We start from the raw sequence: 23,459 nt of genomic DNA, 5'->3' as shown, positions 1-23,459 counted from the left end.
TGGGGAGATGAGAAGTCCAAGGCAGGTGCGAAGCAGGTAGATTAAAAAAAGAAATAAATGAATAAATTTAAATGAAGATTTGTGGGGGTTAAAACCTGCTTTCACAGGGAGGTAATATATGAAACATTTACACATATCGTCGCCAACACTGGAGATTCTGAATCAGATTGTAGCCATTCATTGCATTCATTGGGAATTGAACTGGGTAAGGTGAGAAATGTCTAACTTTCTGCATATATATTTTCTCTTGATACACTTGGACAACTTCGTCACAACCAGGCATACGTGTTTTGATTGCCTAGTTAAACAAAAGCAAATAGTTACTATTTTCAACAATATTCATTTAAATGAACTGGAGCAAAGTCTGATTGTCATAGTTAATGGCTAACTAATTAACATCTGGATTAACTAACATCTGGATTTGAATGAGAAAAACATTAAAGAAAAAACACATCGCCCTAGAAACTGGCGTAATGGCACAGTGAGAAAGTAACTGCCCAATTGGAGTCGAGTATGTAAATTGCGTAAACAAACACACTTGCAAGCTTCGGGCTCATGAGAGAGAGTCAAGAGAGAGCCTGTCACTTTGAATCCTTATGTGTGAACGAGGCCTAATTCACTTCCCTCCGCATCTACTTCAGCTACTATCAGCAAATGCAAAGAATCTGTCGTCCCCTCTGTAAATTCATATTTGCATAATTTAAAAACTTTCTGACTGCACATCTCTGAGTGTAAAGAATCTGTAAACAGCAGTTGCATTTTATAGCTGCATCAAAAGCAAGCCTGACGCAAAACACAGTGAAAAATTCAAGACCTCTCATGAGACTTGAGGATATTTTAGCACAGTGGGTTCTTTTTTTTTGTGGGATGAGTAGAAGACAAAAGCAAAAGAACTAACTTCAACACCCCAACTTGAAATATGGAGATAAAGGCTTGGAGAGTATCACTGATCTGAAACCAAACAGACTCAGTTTGAGTGTCCATCCTCAAAGGGGCTTTTCTAATATACCGGGCCAGTCAAGTGTCAGTGCTGAGAAACGTATCAGAAAATGTGTTGGACTGAGTTATTATCACCCCAGGTACAAGAACAGCTAGTACCAACCCCCACTCTCACCACACACACATACTCCACCTGGATACTCATCTATCCTGGCTCCTTTCTCTCCCTTCACCCTCTTTCTTTGACACTTCAGTCCTTCATTATTAATCTTTACACCAATCCTCTCTTCCCACAGAATTCCTCCAGCTTGCACACCCACACGTGTGCGCACACACACACACACACACACACACACACTCAGACTTCAATAATTGATACATTTCCCAGCACTCTGTCTAAAAATAGTATGATGAACGTTGCCTTATTCACACTGTATTTTTCCCCACAAGTACCGGTTCCAGAGTCAAGGGCGGACCGAATACTTTAGACAAAAGGCTGGAAAAGGAACTCATACCTGATACACACAAACACACACATTAATCCTTTACTCCATGGAGGTGAGAGAGATAAAAATGAGGTAGTCGTACAATGTTGCACTTTGGGTATTAATAACACAACGCTTCCTGCTCAGCACTGATCCCCTGTTGGGTCCTCAGGCAGCAGCATATGGCCCCACCGACACCCAAATACATAAAGCCAAAGAGACTGTATATTAGCTTATGCAATGCAGCAGCAATCCTACATAATCCTTGACTATCCTTGAGTCCTTATCCCACTGTGGACGATCCGGAGGTTTAAAAACTACAAAAAGCTTGCAGCAGAGCAGGTACCACACAAGCCCCTTTTTCAAGTATATTTGATATTTTGAATGCCTAAACCTAAAGTAGCGGAGACAGGTAAATATTTCAATCAATTTCCCGAGATACAAAATTAAATGAACCAGGGATATGATGAAAATCCTATGAGGAAGTTTTAGAGCACATACGTCCATTTCCAAATCGCCTTTTTAGCAGCAGGCTTTGATTTCTTACAGGTGCTATTTCAACACTATGAACACCGTGCCTTCCCTCTTCAGCTTGTTGAGTTATATGGAAGTGCTGCTTGGAGTGAACAAGAAGAAGAAGAACAAGGAAAATAAGACCAAAAACAAGTATAATCAGTTTCTATGCAATATTTTTATTTATGTTTCACGTGTTAGATGAGGTTTAATGTCCACAATGATGGTAAGTTTCTTCTGTCTTCCCCAAATTGCATTGTATTCTAACAGCACAAGGTATCCAGTAGTGTAAATGAGATGGTAAATAGCACCAAGAGAATCATTTTTTTTATCATAAAGAGTGAAGGTGTAATTACATTACAGAGAGCTCCAATTAGTGCCTTATCTTTCCCCAATGGTTCAACGTTGCATATCTGTGTGGAATACACTATGAGGTTTCTTTTCTTCCTACAGATTTTTGTGAATCTCTGCACTTTCTACCACTGAAGCTCAAAGTGTCAGTGCAGACGGTGTGTGGCTCAGTTTGTATGCATGTGTCTTACTCAAGGCAGGGAGCAGAGAACTCATGATCCTTACTTCTGATTCTGCTCACTGATACAGCCTCTGGTCACACCATCCCAGCGCAGTCCATACTGTATGTGCTCATGGTAGTGTAATATATCTCGATAATATAGGCCTCCAAGTGTGTGGCGCATGTGGTCCTGCAGCTCAGCGAGATGACAGAACCTCAGTTATGGCTTCACTTTCTACGTGGGCCTACATATGTTTGCATTCACAGTAAGTAAAGCTGCATAAAAGCCCCAGTAAATGGCAGCTGAACACCTTGCTGTTGCACAGCTCAAAAATACAGAAGCACTGACTGACACGAATGTTGGTGCCTTTCTTATCTTAATTAGGATGCAACTGCACTTGTCAAAGAGACGTTTCCTGCAGGAAAAACATTTCAACACTGCAAGCATAATGACTCATCTTCATGTAGGAATATGTGTTACATATGCTACCTCCAGATGTGATATTTAACAACCTGGGCACGTTAAACAGCCCTCTAATCATATGTTTGAATGTAGCTTCTTCCATCAGTAGAATTATTCATATTAATGTGCACATCAATGTTTGACAGGCATGTACAATAAAAGAGGTCTGTTTGAGAAAATGTCTTGAACAGTGTTGGGAATAACGCGTTACAAAAGTAATGCAACACACAGTAATATAATGCATTACTAAAAAACAATCTGCAAAACATCACCAGAAAATAAGTGGTTAATAAGTTTTGTTAATGAGTCACCAACACCGACGTTATTAACGTTATTTCCTGTTGCTGGAATCCGATGGTCGAGATTGTAGGCAGGGTGCAAACTACAGGGGAGCTCGGCTCCTCTTAACAAGACAGCAGCTCCCCTGATGGATCATGCGTAAATAGATTTCTATAGGCTGTGTGTTTGTGCTTTAACAAATTACTTTAATGATTAGAGAGGCTGCTGTCAGTTTAATCCTGTCGGAGTGTCGGGAGATTCAAGTAATCAATGATGCTGCTGTACCTCATGCGTAAATGCACACAGCAATAACTTGCCCGACACTGGTCGTGAAATAATGCCCGCTCCACCCAGCAACCATTTCAAGTAAGGAGGACAACAACAAGACAATAGAGAAGGCAAAGACTGGAGCATGAACATGGACAAGAACATATTTGTAACTCAAGGTCCACTTCCTCTCCTTTTCCAGAGCTTTCAGCTGCATTTCTCAGTCTGTATCAGGGAGAGAGTTTGCTCAGTTGTCATGGAGGTGACTCAGGGAGAAATGAACCAGGTGCAAAAGCTTTCTGTCTGATTTGGGAATTAAACTTTGTTCCTCATCTAGCCTCACATTTTTCCCCAAAGTAATGTAATAACAAGCTATGAAAATAAAACTGCATCAAACAAAAATGTGAGCTGGGTGTATTCTGACATTCTTATCTGTTAATCTGTCAAAATCGGTTTTATCTTCAACAGTCTGTATTTGCTTTGGTCTTATCTGTGTTGTATTCTCTTCTGCCTCAATGACCCAAATTCATCCTAACTGATCTCAAATGTTTTTGATGCATTGTGATTTCCTCATCCAAACCAGGGTTTGCCTATTTGGGTCAGCCCAGCAAACAGCCTCGACAAAAAAATACATAAATAAAACTGCCACACCTTTGCATATACATGTGGTCCTCTGTTTGCAACATTTAAACTATTTAAACAAGTATGAGAGAATGTATTTGCAAGCATATATCTTTCTTACATAATGCAGCTGCATCTTCCCAGAGTCCCGTGAGAAAGAACAGTAAAAACTCAATTCAAAACAAAACAGAGGAAGAGGGATGGAAGCACAAGCTTTGGTTGAGCTTTTACACCCCGTCTTTCCAGCTGAGTCTCCCTTTTTTAGGAAGGCAAAGGGCATTACTGTGATAATCCTGTTTTTCATTACGCGCAATATTAGCTGTGTTTAATCTAGACTGAAAGCCTTTTCCTAAATAAAAAGTCTGCTGAAAATTCAAACAGCTGACAGCTCTGCTGTACCTGTGTGCTGCATATAGTTCAGAAGAGTGTGCTGGGATAAAGTGAAGTGTGCGATGTCTCTGCTGATTTCTCTCCTGGCTCATTAAAACTTGATGAACCTGAACACTCCCTCTAAAAGCAGCAGCAGCTCTTTGACAGAGCAGGCCATGACTCTGTCCATTAGCATAATGTGTTCAGCAATAGAAATGGCCGAGATCATGACGGAGACAGGATTTAAGGAAGTTGGGCTTTCTGAAAATCTTTATACAAAGTAACTTTAAATAATGTTTTGCCCGGTAATTTTATTTTCTACCATGTTTAAAGATCTAATCATAAAAGCTGCACTAATAACATATGGGTCAAATTAGTATATTAACTATCCAGCTATTCTCATATTTGGTGCATATAAAGCACATCATTTCCAGTGTGACAAAGGTCTTTCCCCCGGTGTTTAGAACAGCAAATTTAAAACTTCTGATGACTGGATATAGACTGAACAATTCACAGTGTTAAATCAATGCTCTTAAGACAGGAGTAGCAAAAGAGAAATGAATCTATGTGAAATATTGCAACTTTGAGAAATTTAAGACATTTCTTGCAGCTGCATCTGACAGTTAAATACGTAGCTGTTTGCAAAATGGCCTTGCCTTCAAAGACAAGCATAGATCCCTAAATCTTTCAATGAACAGGTCTGGATTGGAACATAATTCACCATGTATCAGTGTTTACTCCATATGTGCAAGTGTATACAGCCAAAAGCCAATTTTGAGCTAGTTTGAGTTTGCATAGAAAATGTATTTGGTCAGTGAGCAGCAGGGATAGACTAGATATCATCTCATACTTAAGTTGGCTTTATGGTGCATCCTTTGACAAACACCAATCCGTTTGTTTACCTGCATTGGCTAGAGGGTGTGCTGATGCATAATAATGATGTTCATGGGTGTGTGTGTGTGTGCGTGTGTGTGTCCAGTCCCTGAAGCTAGCCACCTCCTATCTCCAACATCATATCTCATCTTTTGCAGGAGGACTACTGTGACCAATCTAACGCTGCCCCAGGAAACAGAATGTTTGTGTGTTTATATTGTGTGTGTATTGGCTGCCATCGGCCCCTTCCACTGCCCTGCCTGTCTGTAGCGGCTCCTGACCTGTGCGGCTGTCTAACAGGAGTGCTGAACCTGGCTGCCAACTCTAACAGCTTCAGTTCAGAATCACTGCAGACAGGATAGACGAGGTGAAGAAAAATACAGGAAAATGTGGTTGATAGACAAAAATAAGAAGCTTCACATCATCATCCATTCCTGAGAGGAACGGGGATTGTTCATCTATAATGGAACTGGTTGGGGAGGGTGATTGAATCTTAGCGTGGCACCAGATGAACCCAGCATGGCGCTGAGGTAATTGCATATTCTTTTTTTTCCTTTAGTGCTTCTGCTCTTACATAAAAGTCTCATTTTGAACAAGAGGAAATGTATTGCCTCTTAGGGGATTGATGCAGTGGCGGTTCTAGACCAATTTTACTGAGGTGGCCAGGCTGGGGCCAGTTGTTTTGTCAGAGGGGCACATTCAATCCGGTACAAAAAAGACAAAGGCAATGTTCAAGCTTTCAAAATCTCTTGTTTAGTGTATGATGTAATGTTTTAGTATGTTTCAGTAACTTACACTTATTTGTTTCAGTAACAGGATCTTTTCAGTAACTTAGTGAGAGTTTTATTAAATTACAATTTACAAAAAAAAACAACATTCCTGTTAACTTTAGCTCAAGTTACAGTACAGTGTTTGATGCAACACTTCTCTGTAGGGCTTAATGAACAGTAGAAGCTCTAGTGTACTCGACATTCTCTGGATCCCAGTTTGTCTTTTGTATCCCACAATAACTTTTGCTAGGAAACAACAAACGTCTCCATATTCATCCCTGTTATTAGTCCTGATGTGAAGTATACACAAAATTAAACACTTGATAGTAGGCCATCATCTGTGCATTATAAAGAGGGGATACGTTTTATGGCAGGTTGAAAATACAGTCTCCATGTCCAGGGTGGTAAGACCAGCTGGCTACTGTTATCACTTTTTGTGTATGAAAAGTGCTGTTTACATGCAACACATTATTAAATTGTTATGATAATAATTTACCCTTTAAGGGGACTCCAATTTCCAGCAATATCCAAAGGCTATCCATGCAATGGAAACATGGATTACAAAAGAAATGGACAAAATACTGTCTACAATGCTGCATTCAGTTTAATGTCCATTTCGAGTCAAGTAGATGTAACGTTGAGGCGAGCAAAGTGTTAAACTGATCACAGTGATGTTGATTTTACAGTATCGATGGCGTAGATATTTGTAGGAGCAGCTTACTTGAAAAAGGTGACAGTCTGTCTGTATCTAGCTTCCAAACAGTAACATGGATGACTAAGTGATCAACTCCGTTGTCAGTTATAACATCGTCAATAAATGTTTTACGAGGGAAACTGAAACTGCTTGTCTTGTTTATATATTCTCAATTCAGTGCAATGAGTAATACGAAGTTCAATAACACATAACGTTAACGTTAGCCTATAAAAGCGTTCTTATAAACCTTGTTGATAAAACAATACTAAAACAATAGATGAAACAATCAACATGGTATATTTTTCATTCGAAAGTCGAATTCGAAAGTCCGCCTTCAACGTTGAATGCACGCACGCTCCTGCTGCAGGGGTAACACTTTCTATCAGGAATAACTACCTTGGCATGACACCGGACAGTGGAGGTGTAACGTCCTAATGGATCCGACAAGTTGAGACATATTTGTTCCGCCTTTCGCATCAGCGCCATATCATCACAAGGAAGATATATTACTATGATTATTGTAGACTTTTCATTCAGAGGGGGGCCATAGTGTGGTCCAAGGTCTGTGTTACAGGGGCACTGGCCCCTGTTGGCTCCCCCCAAAAACCACGACAGGATTGATGAGTGTTATATGACTGAATCTTTGAATTAAACTCCACCCCAATGACCATTTATTCTGCAACACAGATTTGAGCTCTGCAAGTATCTTTTGGCTTGATCGAGCTGATCTTTTATTAAAAGTCATTCAGTGATGCTGGCCTTATATTTTTAACATATGACAGAGAAGGGGACAGCTGAGCTACTGATAGAGCAATGCATTCTGGGACCATGTGCAGTGATCTGTAGTCTATGAGGGGCACCAACTGGACCAACCTGTTTTAATTACATTTCTCTATCTCTAAACACACACATGCTCTCTCTCTCTCTCTCTCTCTCTCTCTCTCGCTCTAGCTCTCTTGTGCTCTCTCTCTCGCTCTCTCTCTCTCTCACACACACACACACACACACACACACTAAAGGTGCTAAGTCCTCCCCCCAGGCTGACAAGCCCTCAGCGCCAGGGCAAAGTGGAAGGGATTTCTGTGAGAGGGAAGAAGTAAAAAAAAAAAGGAGGAGGGAGATAAATCGAAGGCGAATTTCAGTTCAGGTCAATTTCTGAATGATGATAACTAAATATTCTCAGTGAGCAAGATGGTTGTGTTTATCTATGAGTTATTTCCCAACCTGCCATGCCCTCACTCTCCCAGTCTGATATCCTTCTTTCCCTTCTACTTTTCTACTTTTTTCTAGTTCCCACTCCCTCACGTCTTCTTTCTTCCCTTTTCTTTCTTTCCACAATTCCTTCCCTTCCTTCACATCCTTTTGTCCTTTGCCTCCAGGTTCAATTCCGTTTTACTGTTTATTCTCTTCCTACTTCTTTTCAGTGTACTGCTCAAAGATAATATCAGGTCTTTTACAAAAGTCTTTGGCAACATTTTTTGTGTGAAGCCTTAAAGGTTAAGTGTGTAAGTTTTAGTGAGATCTAACGTTACATGAAATTACAATCCAACTACATATTTTGAAGTTTCTCCACTGTAGGCTACCATTTCATTGCCAATAGTATTCATCTCACAAAAGCACATTTTTTCTGTCCATGTAGCAAAGCCAAAACACAGCTCTGGAGAATAACGGTCAGTTCTCTCAGTAATTATGTCCAGCTTCCAGCTAAAGCTATCAAACAACAGTTTTCATTTGCATTGCTAAAGTTCGACTAACTTAATTACCTGTCCAGCAGAAAACGGGCAACTTCAGCGCCGCTCTGAAAACATCTGGGAAAATCGATTATAGGATTATATCTTTGATTTCTGGCGTCATCTGTCTGCATCTGTCCCGACTTCATCTGGCTTCATCGTGTTCTTACTTTGTTGAAGACGAAGATTCGCGCAACGTCGGTTTGTGCTAAATAATACATGTGGTCCTCTTGTCTAAATTTAACTTCACTTCTTACTTCTCATAAACAAGACAGCTACTCAGAGGCTGTAAATTATTATTTCTTCTTCTTCATACGCATTCAACATAGTGACGAGTGTCTACACTGCCAGACTTAAACAAGAAGAACAACAACAACAACGTAGTGATAAAACGCACTACTCACATAGATCTATTGGTCTTTTTGGCTGCTATAGAAAGGTGATGCAACATGTATATGGTCAATTTCTGAATGATGACGCAATATGTAGATAGAAATGGCTCAATCTAAGGTAATAAAAACATAACAGTTTAATTTGTAAGGTCTTCATACAGCACAAAAAACAGATCTTATATTGCATTTCTGTCAATAACTCCTCAGAAATATGTACACTGAACCTTTAATACAAAGCTTTGTTTGCAAGCCCACGTCACAAGAGGTAAAACTAAACAGTTTTTCAAAAGAGCAAAGATTAATAAGCAAATCCTAAGTCTGAAAAGTAAACATAATTTTGTGCAGCAGAAAAAAGCTCTTATTTTCTAACCCGGTATATCCCCTCTGTGGGGTTCCCGGCCTGCACGTTGGGAACCACTGTTTGACAGTTCACTGTCAATCTAACTACTGAGCCTTCCTTTCCCTTACATACTTCCAGAGTGCCTTTGAGTGAGAGTTACAGTACCTCCTTCACCAGCAGCAGCAGTGCCGGTCGGTTCCCCCCTTCCCTTCCTCCAACTACCATGCATGAGCTACATCCGCGACTAATTGACTGAATTAGACACACACACACCCACACCCACACATGCATATGTATTCAACATTTCCTGCACACTTACACTTTAAGTCTCAGAAATAGCCAACTTGTTACTGTACGATGACGTTTCTGCAATGTAGTGACTGGAGACAGCTGTGGGAGATGAGAAATGACTGACACCAGTGGGAAATGTCACAGCTAATACACATCACATGTGGAAGTACTCACACTGGATGCCTTGTTTCTTACGAAATGTTTGTGTGTGTTCGTGCGCACGTGTGTGTGTGTGTGTGTATGACAGAGAGAGAGAGACGTGAGCTCACTTGCCATGGACTTCCATTTGTGCGCAGCACGTGTTGAGTGCATGTGTGTCGGTACATGACTGACTGAGTGCTGTTACACTATTTGACACACAACCCACTCAATCATATATCAAGCAAGACACATACATAAAACACTTCACTCTCAGCTGTGCTGGTGCATTTGCATATACTGTATGTGTGTGTGTTTGCAGGTTTACCTATTGTCAAGGAAGTTAAAAACACATTTGACTGGATTATTACAAGAGTGTAGACACAATTCTCCCACTAGAAAGCAACAAATATCCATCTGAAAAAGTAATGTCTTCTCTCTCCTTTAAGGGCTACTCTGGTGATTTATTATTGCGCATCCATAAAGTTGGGGGGCAAAGAGATGTATTAACAAAAAGACACAGGAGGCTGAGATATTCTAGCTTCTCAAAAGAATGGGTCAAGCTCCTTTAATTCTCATAATGCAACCAATAATTCCAGTCCACCAGGTGCCTCCCCTCACCCCCACACTCCCCACATTAAGTTGTTACTGCAATGTAAAAACAATGCAGAGTTAAACATTTATGTATGACAGATTAAATTTGTGACAAATTAATAACTTAACACTCTGAAACTCTTGCGAAGCTGGTTCGGGAACATGTACAACTGAAACGAAGCCGTCGTTATCAGCTTGTCACTACCCGCCCTACTCTGCTTCTGATTGACTAGTAGTCCTTTACTAGGTAATGTGCAACTCCCAACAAAGATCAAATAGAAGTTAGATGCAAGCTTTAAACACACAGGGATGAAAAGAGGTGCTTCAGCAAAGTGCTGTATGACAAAAATGTGGTCTTTTTGGAAAATTAAACCATGTGAACATGTTCTGGTACAATAATGAACTTAAAAATTTGAATAAAATGACCACTGTAACATAAAATAATCTGCCATATATTTGTCCTTGCTGTTACATCTTACATGGAGAAATGTAATAAAAGCATTGAACTACCTCCCCTAAATGTAATAGCTATTTTACTGTAATGGGGTAAAAGTTTTGAAGACTAAAATTACTTTTAAGATATGCAGTTTTTTCTAAAAAAGGCTGGATCAAATATCCTTTTTCAGTAAATGCAACAGTTTCTTCAACTTAGTTGGAATACACACACACACACATCATGCCACACTCAGTGTTTGCCTTTAGTGACACCAACCCCTAATTATGGAGTTACAGAGTGTACTGGGGTGCATGAGACTGCAGTGGAAAAACAAGCTCAAACAAACAAGTGCTGAGCAGATATACAGGCACACAGCAGCCTGCCTGTTGTCTTATTATGAAAAACCTTTGACATTTTTCAAACAACGTTTTGTTTTAAAGCTCTTCACATTGCGTGAATCTGGAAACTTACTATTCACATAACATAAATCCTGTTCAAAAAAATAATAAAGCAACACACACACACACACATACAATCAAGAAATAAACAATAACTCAATAAATAATATTCCTTTCTCTTAAAAATAAACAAAACAGCTAAATTACTCAAATTATCATAATTCTTCCTTATATTTCTATTTCTCTCCCCTCTCTTTCTCTTTCTCATTATGGAAATGAGCAAGCAGGCAGATGTGCAAGGTTGTTGGAATACAAAGCACACTCTATTTGTTGTCTCTCGTACACACACTCTGAGGAGTATGGCAAAAAAAAAAAAGAAATTGAGGGCAATGTAATGTAATGACGAGTTAAATGTATGGTAAGTAAACAAAACATTATATGCACAAAGCCAACCTTGGTAGCAGCAAACAGATAGAGATACATAGATCATGATAGCATCTGTTTCCCTCCACACCACATTTGCAGCACAGCTGGAGAATAGTGACTGGTTGGAAACAGGGAATACGAGCGTTCTCACACTGACTGCCCCAGTGATTATTTTTAAATTTTATGACTGATTATTTCCATGGCTTGAATGCTGATCACTTAAGCCTACATTATATTTTCTACATCCACAAGTTTGAGAAAAATCTGCTAAGGTCTGAAACCCAAATTTATGACTCTGGACTGTATGCACTACAACTGCACAGCAACTGCAAATGCATAGAACATGTCAATGTGCGCAGGCAGCCAGTGTAGCATGTAAAGAATCACATGCATGTCTCTATATGGGGGCTAGGGGACATGTGTCACACCCCATAAGAGATACATAAGCACCATATAGCTCTTTCAGTAAATTTTCAGATTAGTTTCATTCTATATTAGATATACAGGGCTTGACCTTGCACATTGCAATCAAAGCTTCCAAACAGTTTCTACAGTAAAAGTGTGTGTATATATATATATGTTGTGTAAGATCATAATGTCACTAATATCAGCTCTAGTATGTTTTTTATGTCAAAATAAATGTAAAAAAAATCAAATTTTTGGCCACAATAATTTCTCCTATAGGAAGTGGCCCCCTGTAGATATGACTATTGATTTCTGCTGTAAGAGATGAGTATTGAATTCTGCGATAAAGGGGACAAAGGTCACCACAGTCCAAGTTAAAAATATAAGGCAGCTTGGCTAATAGTATGATGAATCAACTTTTCTTCTGCTTTTTCTTGCTTTTGAATGCAAAAAGACAAAAAACCTCAGAGAAAACTGATGTTAAATATAAATTAAATATGCAATTTTATTACAATGAAATCTTAAGACGTTTGGCACAGTACACTGATTTAATATATACAATATGTGTATATTCACACATTTACATAGACATAACCTCCTATTTCATTAAAGTGAGACTTTATTCAGCCCTGAGGAATGTTACAAGGTTCTGAGTAGGCTGGTTGTGAGAAAAATTAGTATGGAAAAAAGACTCAGGGTCTAATTTTAAAATGGGGCGGATATGTAAAATAACATTTACGGAGTGAAGTACATATCCGAAAAGGGTTTTGTCTCTCTTGTGTGTCTGCTTCTTGGTACTCAAAAGTCAAGTTGTTTTTTTCTTATTCCTGCCTTGCGCAAGAGTGTAGAGGCTCAGTGGCTGCTTTGTGCTCACATGAGTAAACTACGGTCTAGTAGAGGATAGCGAGTAGTAAGTAGTAACTCAGGAATACATGCACACATAAAATCTACATAAATCCATACTATAATACTATAGACTCTGACAGGTGGGTAAACAGTGTAATATGTCTTTATCCTCCACTATGCCTCTGGCTGGCTCTATGTCACACTATAATATGTTGCATCCCTTCACTCCCCCAGCTATAATATATACTGTATATTATCTGTATTTCTATGTGTTGCTTTACACTGAGGGAAAAAGCCAAACATAAACATTAAAATAAGGGTGTTTTTTTCTCTTTCTCTCAGTATCATCTGCCTTCTGTCCTTCACCATAAATCTTCTATAAGCTCAGTGAGAGGGCAGCGATCAGCACGGAGAAACATACGTGTGTGTGTATCTTTATTGTGAAAAATACTAGCTGGGTGAATATAGTGTTACTGACATGCTGCTGGTCCATGTGTCAGTGTGTTGTAATTGTGTCCCATGGAGTGAAACACATATATTCAGCACACACAGACAGATTCTGGTTGACGTCAGAGCTACCCACTGTGTGTGTGTGTGTGTGTGTTAACAGGGTGGGGGAGATTTCCTCACTGCAGATGGAGCTACCATACGGGCAGTGAATTATGAATAGACTGTTTACCAGGATGGAAGTATGGGGCTCTACTGGGATTCCGTGGACTGGTCCACAACTAGTTGAACGGTAAATGGACTGCATTTGTATAGCGCTTTTCAAGTCTACCGACCACTCAAAGCGCTTCACAATACATGCCAACATTCAGAGAATCACACACTCACTGACAGCAGAGGCTTCCTTGTAAATTAACTGTTTTGTCGACCTGCCACTGTTCCTATGGTGGCAGGTTTACATACATCAGTCAACTATAACTGACCACACAATCAAATGTTAAGACTGACCTTATGAACAGTTTCATCGTGTTGAGAATATTATGTGGCAGTCAGCCAAACATCTAGCTAACAAGTATTTAGCGACACCATGGATGTAGTGGGTACTAATTACCATGGCATTAGGCAACATAGGCAATGAACGGGAAGTAGTTTGTGTTTTGAATGATTTCATTTACTTTCCCGTGCCGAGCGAATGAAGTCGCATTTGAAACATTGTTTCTGAGGAAAAGTTGCAGTGCCCGTCTAATAGGCTAGGCTATGAAAATGTAGCTAGGTAAGCTTTCTCCCAGCACTGTGTAGCACTGTGGGTGCAGCACAAGTGGGCCAAGTTTAACAGGCTGGCTTATAATGATTCTTTGCAAAAACAGCCCAATTCAAGAAACCGCCAGAAGAGTGAATGACATATGAAAAAATGCTTTGCTGCCTTCTCAACTTCACTAGTTACAATAGCTGGCTATGGAGTGGATAAAAAAATAATTAAATTCATGTTGCTAACAGCAAATACCAGTAACTTTTAAGGTGGAATGTTTTCTTGCTTGTTACTCAGTGCCTGAGTTGATCTTGAATAAATCAACACACCTTAAATGTCAACATGACAACATTCCATTAGTTTTTATTGGCTCTCTTGCATGAAATACTCTTCAAGCACTTCAAAAAATGTACATGAACCAAATCATGCAAACCGCGAATGTTTCATTTCCTCACTTGGAGACAAATAGGTGGTGAGCGTTGTTTCAGTGTGCTCCAGCAGCACTGCTCGTAACACCTGCAATGAAAGCCGAGATTCTTTTTCTGTGACTCGTCATTCAGTCTGCATTGTGGAGTGTCACAATCGAAGTAAGAACCTTCAAGACAACTTCCTTACTTCCTGAGTCATGCCACCACCAACATCTGGTTGCCATGACCACCTTCAGTAAATGTACTGGTAAAGAAGACAAACAATCTATTATCCCCACAAAATTTGAGAGAGGCGACCGATTAATTCCATCCTGTGTGTGTGTGTGTGTGTGTGTGTGTGTGTGTGTGTGTGTGTGTGTGTGTGTGTGTGTGTGTGTGTGTGTGTGTGTCAGGGTCAGGTTGAGGGTTCGAGGTTCAGAATGGATAGCTTTCTGTGTATGAGCCTCCAAGGAACACACATTCATTACGCATACTCAACGGGAACACACACACAGAAACACATAGCACACACACACATATTCCCACAGCACACAAAGTGTAAAATCAGATGGTCGGGGTCCTGTAATGTGTGTGTGTGTGTGTGTGCTGGCAGTGTATGTGTGTTCGTGCACACACCCCGAGGTTCAACTGCAATCTGTAAACAATGTTTCTGGCTGAGTGAAGAAAAACAAGAAGCAAGGGGTGAAATGTTCAAGAGAGAGTATGAGTGTGTGTGTGTGTGTGTGTGTGTGTGTGTGTGTGTGTGTGTGTCTGACAGAGAGAGAGAGCGCAAGAGAGCACTGAACTGCAGATGCCTGACTTTCACAGCAAACGTCGTTTTTTGCAGAAAACTAAGACACATCCAGTTTCTGTGAGAACAGTGTGGATATTGTCAGCACAGAGCAAAACACTCCAATATCTTCCACTTCTTTGTAAGGAAAACACTGTGATGCAGGATTCCGCTAATAGCTGGATATCACAGCACAGTATTGTTCAGCAACACGTTGACACGGCAAGCCACTTATTTTCTTCTAATTAACAACCTGACAATGAAATTCGTTGCACTGGTTACATGTCCCAGTGTGGTTATTTTCTGACATCGTCAACCAACAATTAAATTAGCGCCTGCCCATCACAGCTTTACGAACAACAACTGAGTCCCGATTTAAAATAACTTGCTGCTGTAATGAGAAAGAAATTAACGACGCGGCCTTTCACTGGTGCCGTTGCAGTCAACATGCAAAGAACATAGTGAGATCATTTAAAGCAACATTAGGCCATTCTGCACTATAACTACTTCCAATATATGAGATTCCAATATAAGAGTAAAGAAAGGGGTGGGCTTTCAACCATTCCTCTGCACTGCAATGCTGAGCAATCAGGGTTGCAATAAGCAGCTAGAAACCATAAATTAGCTTGCATGGCTGTCAACTGGGTTTTGTTTACCCCACTAGTGTCATTCTTCTATTAGTCTTAGTACACTGAACATTTGTTTAATTTTCTATTTTACTGTGGAACTGTAAAATAGAAAATTTTACTGTCTGAAGGAAATAACTGGTACAAAGTTTGGATGAATCTAATGTGCAACTAACAAGGCAAAAGAAAAAGTTGCCACCACAGGAAGCTTTCAACACTGTGGAGGTATACTCATGAGCGAAATATGTACTAAAAGCTGTACTTAAATCGCTTTGCATTCTATTTGTGGCTCGCTCCATAACATTTAGAACAAGAGGACGTTCAAAAGTTGAACTGAAGCTGATATGTGTATTGTATACTCCAGATCAGAGATCACACCTCTGTATCTAAACAACAGAGCCTAATGCCAACAAATCAGACATGACTATCAGGGATCCTGGCTTCCAGATCACAGCCACAGATAGCTCAGCATGCTCTCCGTCCACATCAAAGAAGTGCTGATCCTTACAAGGTCTGAGAAATAACCTGCATCGGCAATCGGCGGGGGTTACTCCACAGCTGGGGGACATATCAAAGCAAACCCGCATTGCTAACTGTGTCAATAATTACTTCATGACAGGTGCAGCACTTTACTGCTCCGGCCCACTAAGTTCTTTCCTTTCTGGCTAATATTTGAGTTTTTCTCTCTTTGGACTACTGCTTCTAACCTATCTTGGCAGATCGATACAGGGTAAGTTCAGGTAAGGTGAGGCCAGCCTGAGTGGGAATATCGTCAAAGATGGATGGTTAGACGTGGGGGTTGACGGCACTTGGTTAATTCCTTTGTCTGTCTTTGTTTATGAAAAAAACACTACTCACTGAGCTCTTCAGATGCTGACGTAAGAGGCTGAAAAGAGACAAGCTACCCTGACCAAGATGAGTTCAGCTGTGCAATTTGAAAGCCCTGTGTACTTTGAAAGGGCAACAAACTTTTTTGTTGATAAAGTCAAGGCTGCCCACTGCCCCCTCCACTCTTCCACAACAGCCTCTGCAATAGTGGACTAACGAGCAGCTCTCTGTTAAAAGTCGGACGCAACAACTCTTCTGTGAAATCGTAATCCTGGAGAGGCAACTTTACAGTGTACCTTTGATATCTTGATGTGAGACATTCTCAGCCAGTACACCCGCCCCAGCTAAAAGATGAGGTAGATATTTTGCCTCTGTTGTGTGAAATCTATGATGTGGAATGATTTAATTAAGATAGGCCGAGGAGTCATAATTAATTCTGCCTCTCTCTGAGTCAGGCTTACTGTCAAGAACACAGGGAAAGGCTCCGGCAGAATAAATTACAGGACAACTTTGTGTGTGCCCCCCCCCCCCCCCCCCCCCAATCTGAGAGGGTTATGGGTGTGGAGCGTTTAGTTACTGTATTCTCCCAGAGCTGACAAAGAGTAATGTCACTTCTTTAGGAAGAGGTAGCGTTCTCAAAGCACAAGTGAGACCACTGGCATTTTTTTCAGGCATCCAACCATCTTAGAACAAATCACATTTCAGTCCAGGAGTTTATTTTGTCTGTCAGTAAGGCGCATCCTCTGGGGAACACTGTCAGAGACAAATGCGAAATTGAAGGATTCACGGCGAATGGGCTCCTGCCAGGCAGGTTTGCTGGAGACGGGTACAGTCAGAGAAGACCTCTGAACTTTCTGAGGCTCTGTTTCTCCATAACACCTCTTCGCTGGCCTATTTTGGATCTTGTTTGGCCAGTGTGTAGTCAACTATGGTTGTAATTGGATTCAAAGAAAATAAAAAATAAAAATATTTCAAAAAATGTATCTGTTCTTTCTCCTTGTTAAACTGCAACTAAATTTAGCATTAATGAATAATACCTCCTAAATCTCTCATAAAAAGAGACCATATTTAATATTACTCCTACATCCTCCCTATGTCTCTAACCAGTAGACGTTTTCTCTGAATGTGGACACTGGGGTCCAAGAACATCATCCATCAAGCAGAGTCGAGCCCCTTTCCAAAAGCCAATCCTAATCCCTCAAACTGCAAATTCTAAGAGCTTTTTTTCCTGTGGCCAAACACGCAACAACTGTTTTATTATCAGGAGACGACAGGCAATAACGAGTGTGGCTAAGCCAAGCAAATGCTGCTTTGAGCTTTCAAAGTAAGAGCCCAATTAAAGGCTGCTTTGTGACTTTTGTCACTTTTTTCGACTGGTGATTATAGGCCATTCATTGGGAAGGATTCGTCAGCTATTTGCGGGTGGCGCACACCATAAATATAATCTAAGAGCTTTGCTTATGTTGTGCCGAACCTGCATTTTTCCCCAGCGAGTCCCAAGATTCTCTCGCTCTAATTTGCAGAACAAATTCCTTTACTTTCTGAAAATCTCCTCCCGTTAATAAGGACGTCTCATCAACAGCAGTTCAGAGACAAATTAGGCTGTTTAAAAATGCAGACTCCTACCTCGCTATCTTGTCTATGATTTCCTGTAATGTAGTACCGGGGAGCAGAGTGTCCTTGGCACTGAGGACAAGTTCAGTAGAACAAGCCCTGTGCTCTTTGGAGCAGATTTGACTAAAGGCAGCGCTATATTGTAATAGCCCTCTGCTAGTGTAGAGCATCTTTTAAATCACCCCTCCACCACTACTAAAACCATGCGTCTCCAAAAAGTGGCCTACTGTCTTATTTGGGCCAACTCTAATTGTCTCACTAATCTCTCAGCGTTAAATGACCCGGAGAAACTGCGTCCCACAGGACAGGCTTACCCCGCTGATTGGAGACTTTGCCTTTTGTTTTGCTTGGCATATTAAAACAGCATAGTCTGCTGATGGAAAGCCTACAGAACTATTGGAAATGTAATTAAGGGCTAGCAGCAGCTTTTAAACGGTTGACTAGTGCAGAAACAAACTGTGCCCCTCAGACAGCAAAAACTTTAATACATGGGAAATGAGTGGCTCAATTGATAAGCAGGGCGTTATTTCTTTTGTAGGGAAAAATTCAATGGAAGAAAACAGAAATGGGCTGCTTCACTGCCTGCATACTGTTTCTCATTTTCCCAGTGGAAAGCCAAATTTTATAGCAATATTTGCTTCAAAAACAGACAAATAGAACCCTCTGAGATATAATCATTTGTCAAGCCAATTTTATCTGTCATTAAAACAAAAACAAATAGCTGCTGTAAACAGTGCGGGCTGCAATTGAATATCTAGTATTTTGTGATATGAGGCACACTCTTCAGGTGGTGAGGTGAGGCCGAGTTGAGAAATTCTCCAATCAAGCACAATTATTTTTTGAAGCCAAACGCCACAGCCATTTCACATTGACAGTGAACAGCCTATTGTCCCGACTCCACCACACAATCACATTCATCATAAATCACCTCTAATTTGATACATTTTTTAGCTGACATCTTTGGCAAACCGCTTTTACAAACAAGCTGGCCTATGGGGCAAGTGATTGAGCAATTATCAGAAACGGATTCAGCAAGCCCCCTTTGTAGCCTTTTGTCCCTGGTATCAGCTGGCCGGCTGGGATCATTAGAAAACATGTTCTCCACATGTTTTCTCCCTCTAAACCTCTGGCTTTGTAGCCTGCACACAAGCAGGATGATACAACACATTCAGAACTAGTAGGAGTCCATCCCTGGATGTCTGTCAGTGCAGTAAAAAAATACAATACAAAGTCTATCAAACACTGTCTCACTGTGCTGCCTCTGATAAATATTCATGATAGCAGCTTGAAAACCAGCTGTTTCCCTCCAATTAAAGCTTGCAGAGATCCACCGTTTTAGAAATAAATAGTTGCTTTTTTAATTAACAGCTCGTGTTACTGGGCCAGAAAACAACTGAAGCAATGCAGCACCCGTTGCAAAGATTTACATGCGTGGGATGGGACAAAAAATGTGGATAACAAGGTGAGGTGCTGGTGCTGCACTGTGGCCCTAGAATACCTGGAATCCCCATGAAAGGGGGAGAGGTTGCGGGTGGGGTTTTACTATTAGACCCCATCAGAAGGATGTGAACGCTACTGTGGTAACAGGTATTAAACGTCAGCCCAACTGGCCATGCAGAGCAGATCAAATCAAGTCATCAAAAGATCCCCTCACATCAAAAAGCACAGAGCAGACCTGGCCACGTGCCTTCCATACCAACAGTGTAGAAACAAAAAGCGGAGCAGCCAAATCTGGCACAGTGCACAGACGGCTGCCCACTTCAAAGGCAGGGATCTGCTGTCCAAAGTCATTATTCGCAGGTACAGCCCCAAAACACCAGTGGTCAACAAAGCCGAGCGGGAGGGAAACCGCAGAGGACTTACCATCAGGAGGCTGAGCCGGTGTGAAGTGAGGAGGTTTGTCTGAAAGAGATAAAAGAGAAAGAGAGAGAAATAGGTTTTTAGTTTTGGGGAGATTCAGAGACTTCCCAGGGGTAAAGGCCAAGTAATTGAGTTGCTACAAAAAAGACACATTCTGTCTACAGGCTTGGCTTTTCTGTCTAACACATTATAATGCAGTTACTGGGCCCTGCAGGATCCCAGCTGAGCTAATCGACTGGAGTACAGTTATAGCGATGCCATCATTGTTTGGTCATTCATTGTTTCTACAGGCTTCTTATCCCAAACCACACCGCATGACATTTGCTATTCTAAGTGCACATGAGAATTGAGAACACATGGAAAGGGATATGTGTTTGTTTTGAGTTGAAAAGTGTGTGATAAGATTTGAAATTTCACAACAGTGATGACGTACAGTGAAAACTTACACAGTCCCCACCCCACCCCCCCAGCAACCATATAGAGAATAAATACATTTTTCCTCCCCATAATATATCAAATGACATCATGCCTCTCTCCAGGTCAACACCCAGCAGACGATGACATAAGGTTTGTCGGTCTGTAGGATCCATAAAACAAGACCTGTACTCTCAAGTGATGTATGGAGGGGTGGATGTGGGGGAATCTCATGTAACCTGAGTCCTTTGCAGTTTTGACACTTTGACACTAGAAAATGAATACAATTTTTGCCAAGCAATGAAAATGGATCAATAACAATATATGTAATTGAGGTGGATGAAGAGAACATAGTTTGTTTTTGCAGTGTTTAGAAGTGAAATATGGGATACTGTTCATGACAAAATAAAAACAGAACAAAACCAAAATTAGGGCTACAACTAACATTTATTTTTTGGTGATCAATCTAAGATTTCTTTTGATGTTAAAATTTACTGTTTAGGTTAGTAAATTACAAAAAATGGTGAAAGGGTAATTTCCCAGAAGCTTAGGGGATGTATTCAAATTGCTTATATTGTCTGACAAACAGTCTGAAAACAAAACATATTTAATTTACAATATTAAGCAGAGAAAAGCAGCAAATTCTTACTTTTGAGAAGCTGGAACCAGAAAATGTTGGCATTTTTGGTGGCTAAATGATGCACAATAATTATCAATCCGATAAATTATCGGCGGATATTCGGCATATATTCGTTTTCGGAATCATATAGCCTAGTAAAATTAATTTAGCTTACAAGAATCAAATGATGCTTTAACATGTGTAGCTGCTGTTGTCATGTTGCTGCGCCTGGATAGAACCACGCAGATGGGGTGCAGGCAGCTAGAGCCAAACAAACATGTCACTGAAGGTTCGGATATTTTTCATTGTTTCAGAAGAAGACATCTCTATTGCGACTCAGCTTCCTATTTAGCTGGTTTGTACATTTGGTTAATGCCAAGCTAACGTAAGCTGTGCTTGAATAAAACAGGGGTCAGAACTGGCCCGCCAGCAATAATAGCAGCCAGATTGCTTTGATAGCAGAAAAATAAAAAATAAAAAAACTGATAACGGCTGGTGCTGAAATAGATCTCAGTCATGACAGCTACAGTTACTCACACAATCACTTCCTCTTAAATGACTGGGTCTCTAAAATAAAAGCGCGAGAATGTCTTTCGCAGCAATGCTTCATGTTGAGTTTATTAAGAGCTTTTACTTTGAAGAGTTCTGAAGGACATTCAAAAGAGTCTCTGGCCTGCTTGACACACCTCTGAAAAAGCAGTCAGTAAATGTGTGATTGGATTCCCCTGAATTTTCTCAGGGAAATGAAAATGAGTGTCCATAGGTTTATGAATGCGGCTCAAACGCCGGTGTTATGCCGAGTTCTGCCTGCCTGCCGAGAATTGCATGCACCTCCAAATAATGCTTTTAAACGCTATAATATTCTTTGTGGGGTTCATCAATGGTGATAAATGTTTCCAAAGTATATATTTTATGAACGTTTAGAGTCTTTAATATTTTAATACACTTAGCAGAAGTAGCATTCGTTGACATTCAGTAAATATTTGTGGTGATAACAGTGTTTGATCAATGAGCACAGCAAAGTCTGAATGCATAATTCGGCAGAACAAATTTTGTAGGCTACCTGCCGAGATTTGCATCCACCTCTTTTGTGCGCCCGCGTGTGTGTGTGTGTGCAGGAGTGGATACACAGAGCAGGCAGAGGCTGCAGCATGATAATAAACAGTACAGTCTTCAGCCCCGGGCCTAGGTGTCTAGGTGCCCATCACTAAATAACTTCTTTTTTTTTTTATTCATCAAGTCAAATCCGATTCGATTGAAATGACATGACATGTCTCTCACAACATAACATTACATTATGGGTCCCGCAAGACTCAGTAGCAGGATCTATAAGCTCAGACCATATTGATTTTACTTTCCTTTCCTTTTCTTATTGAGTAGACTATGCGTTACTTGCATCTGTAAGTGCATAAGAGTGGGCTCTTTTTGAAAACATATTGACTATTCTTGGTGAACAGATAACTAGAGATATTAGCTCAGTCCCAGCAGCAGACGTGATCCCCTCCATCAAAGCAACAAAACTTTTTTATAACTTGCAAAAATGTGGAGAAGTTATCGTTATCAGATCGGTATTTGCCATGAGAAGAAGGCAATTATTGGTTATGCAGAATCATATTTTGTGTTAACTACACCTATTTCTCACACAATAAATCACCATCACCATAAAGATAATCATCATTAAGCACAAATAGTGGTCGACAGGGATGATTTTGGTGTCTCTGCATTCCCATCATTTACCAGGGAACAAATGGACAGGCTCTAAAAAACATGGTGTGTTCTTCGAAGGCCATCATGATGCATTGGTCACAGTTTACCCAGGCACTGGAGTACCAAGCACAACCCAACCAAACCACCATCTGCTCTCTTGCAGGCAACTCAACTGTCTGACTCACTAAGCAGAGCCCCGGTGAGTTGTCAGAGCTGCCTGCACCGACCAAACACACCAACACGCACATTCAGAAATCATGTGCAGCCACCCATCTCTCCGTTGTCTCTGCACTGTGAGGGATAATGAGGAAGATAAAACATATCACATCAATTACCCAGCTAACACATTTTTCCGGGACCTCATCAACCACTTCGCCGAAGCCTTTCTCAGGACTTCTGCGATACCCGTCGGCGTCCCAAGACACAGCTGAGTTTTAAATTTAGGCTGACTTAAAATTGCTTGTCAACAGTCAGAGCTTCAGGGGAGAGAGAGAGAGAGAGAGAGAGAGTGAGACAGTGTGTGTGAGAGAGAAAAAAATGAGGAGAAGGGATAGGCTCGTGCTAGAGGTGAATAATGAAGTGTCTGCTGAAGCTGTTTCCCAGTCAGTCATGGCGGTAA

The 23,459-nt window shown here is 40.7% G+C and overlaps 1 protein-coding gene across 4 annotated transcripts in view; it reads right to left on the bottom strand.

Annotated features, from left to right (window-relative positions):
* Nucleotides 1-23,459, bottom strand: part of agrn (agrin) — a 261,254-nt gene that overhangs the window by 137,590 nt on the left and 100,205 nt on the right. For all 4 annotated transcript variants that reach the window (XM_038723324.1, XM_038723325.1, XM_038723326.1 and 1 more), the window contains one exon: nucleotides 20,104-20,142. In XM_038723324.1, the coding sequence (XP_038579252.1) occupies nucleotides 20,104-20,142 (39 nt within the window). The remainder of the gene's footprint in view (nucleotides 1-20,103; nucleotides 20,143-23,459) is intronic.

Source organism: Micropterus salmoides, unplaced genomic scaffold (assembly GCF_014851395.1).
Source record: "Micropterus salmoides isolate LMB-PRFRI ecotype aquatic unplaced genomic scaffold, ASM1485139v1 Ms_hic_scaffold_16, whole genome shotgun sequence".
Lineage (NCBI taxonomy): Eukaryota > Metazoa > Chordata > Actinopteri > Centrarchiformes > Centrarchidae > Micropterus > Micropterus salmoides.
This window is presented reverse-complemented; position numbering and strand designations above follow the sequence as displayed.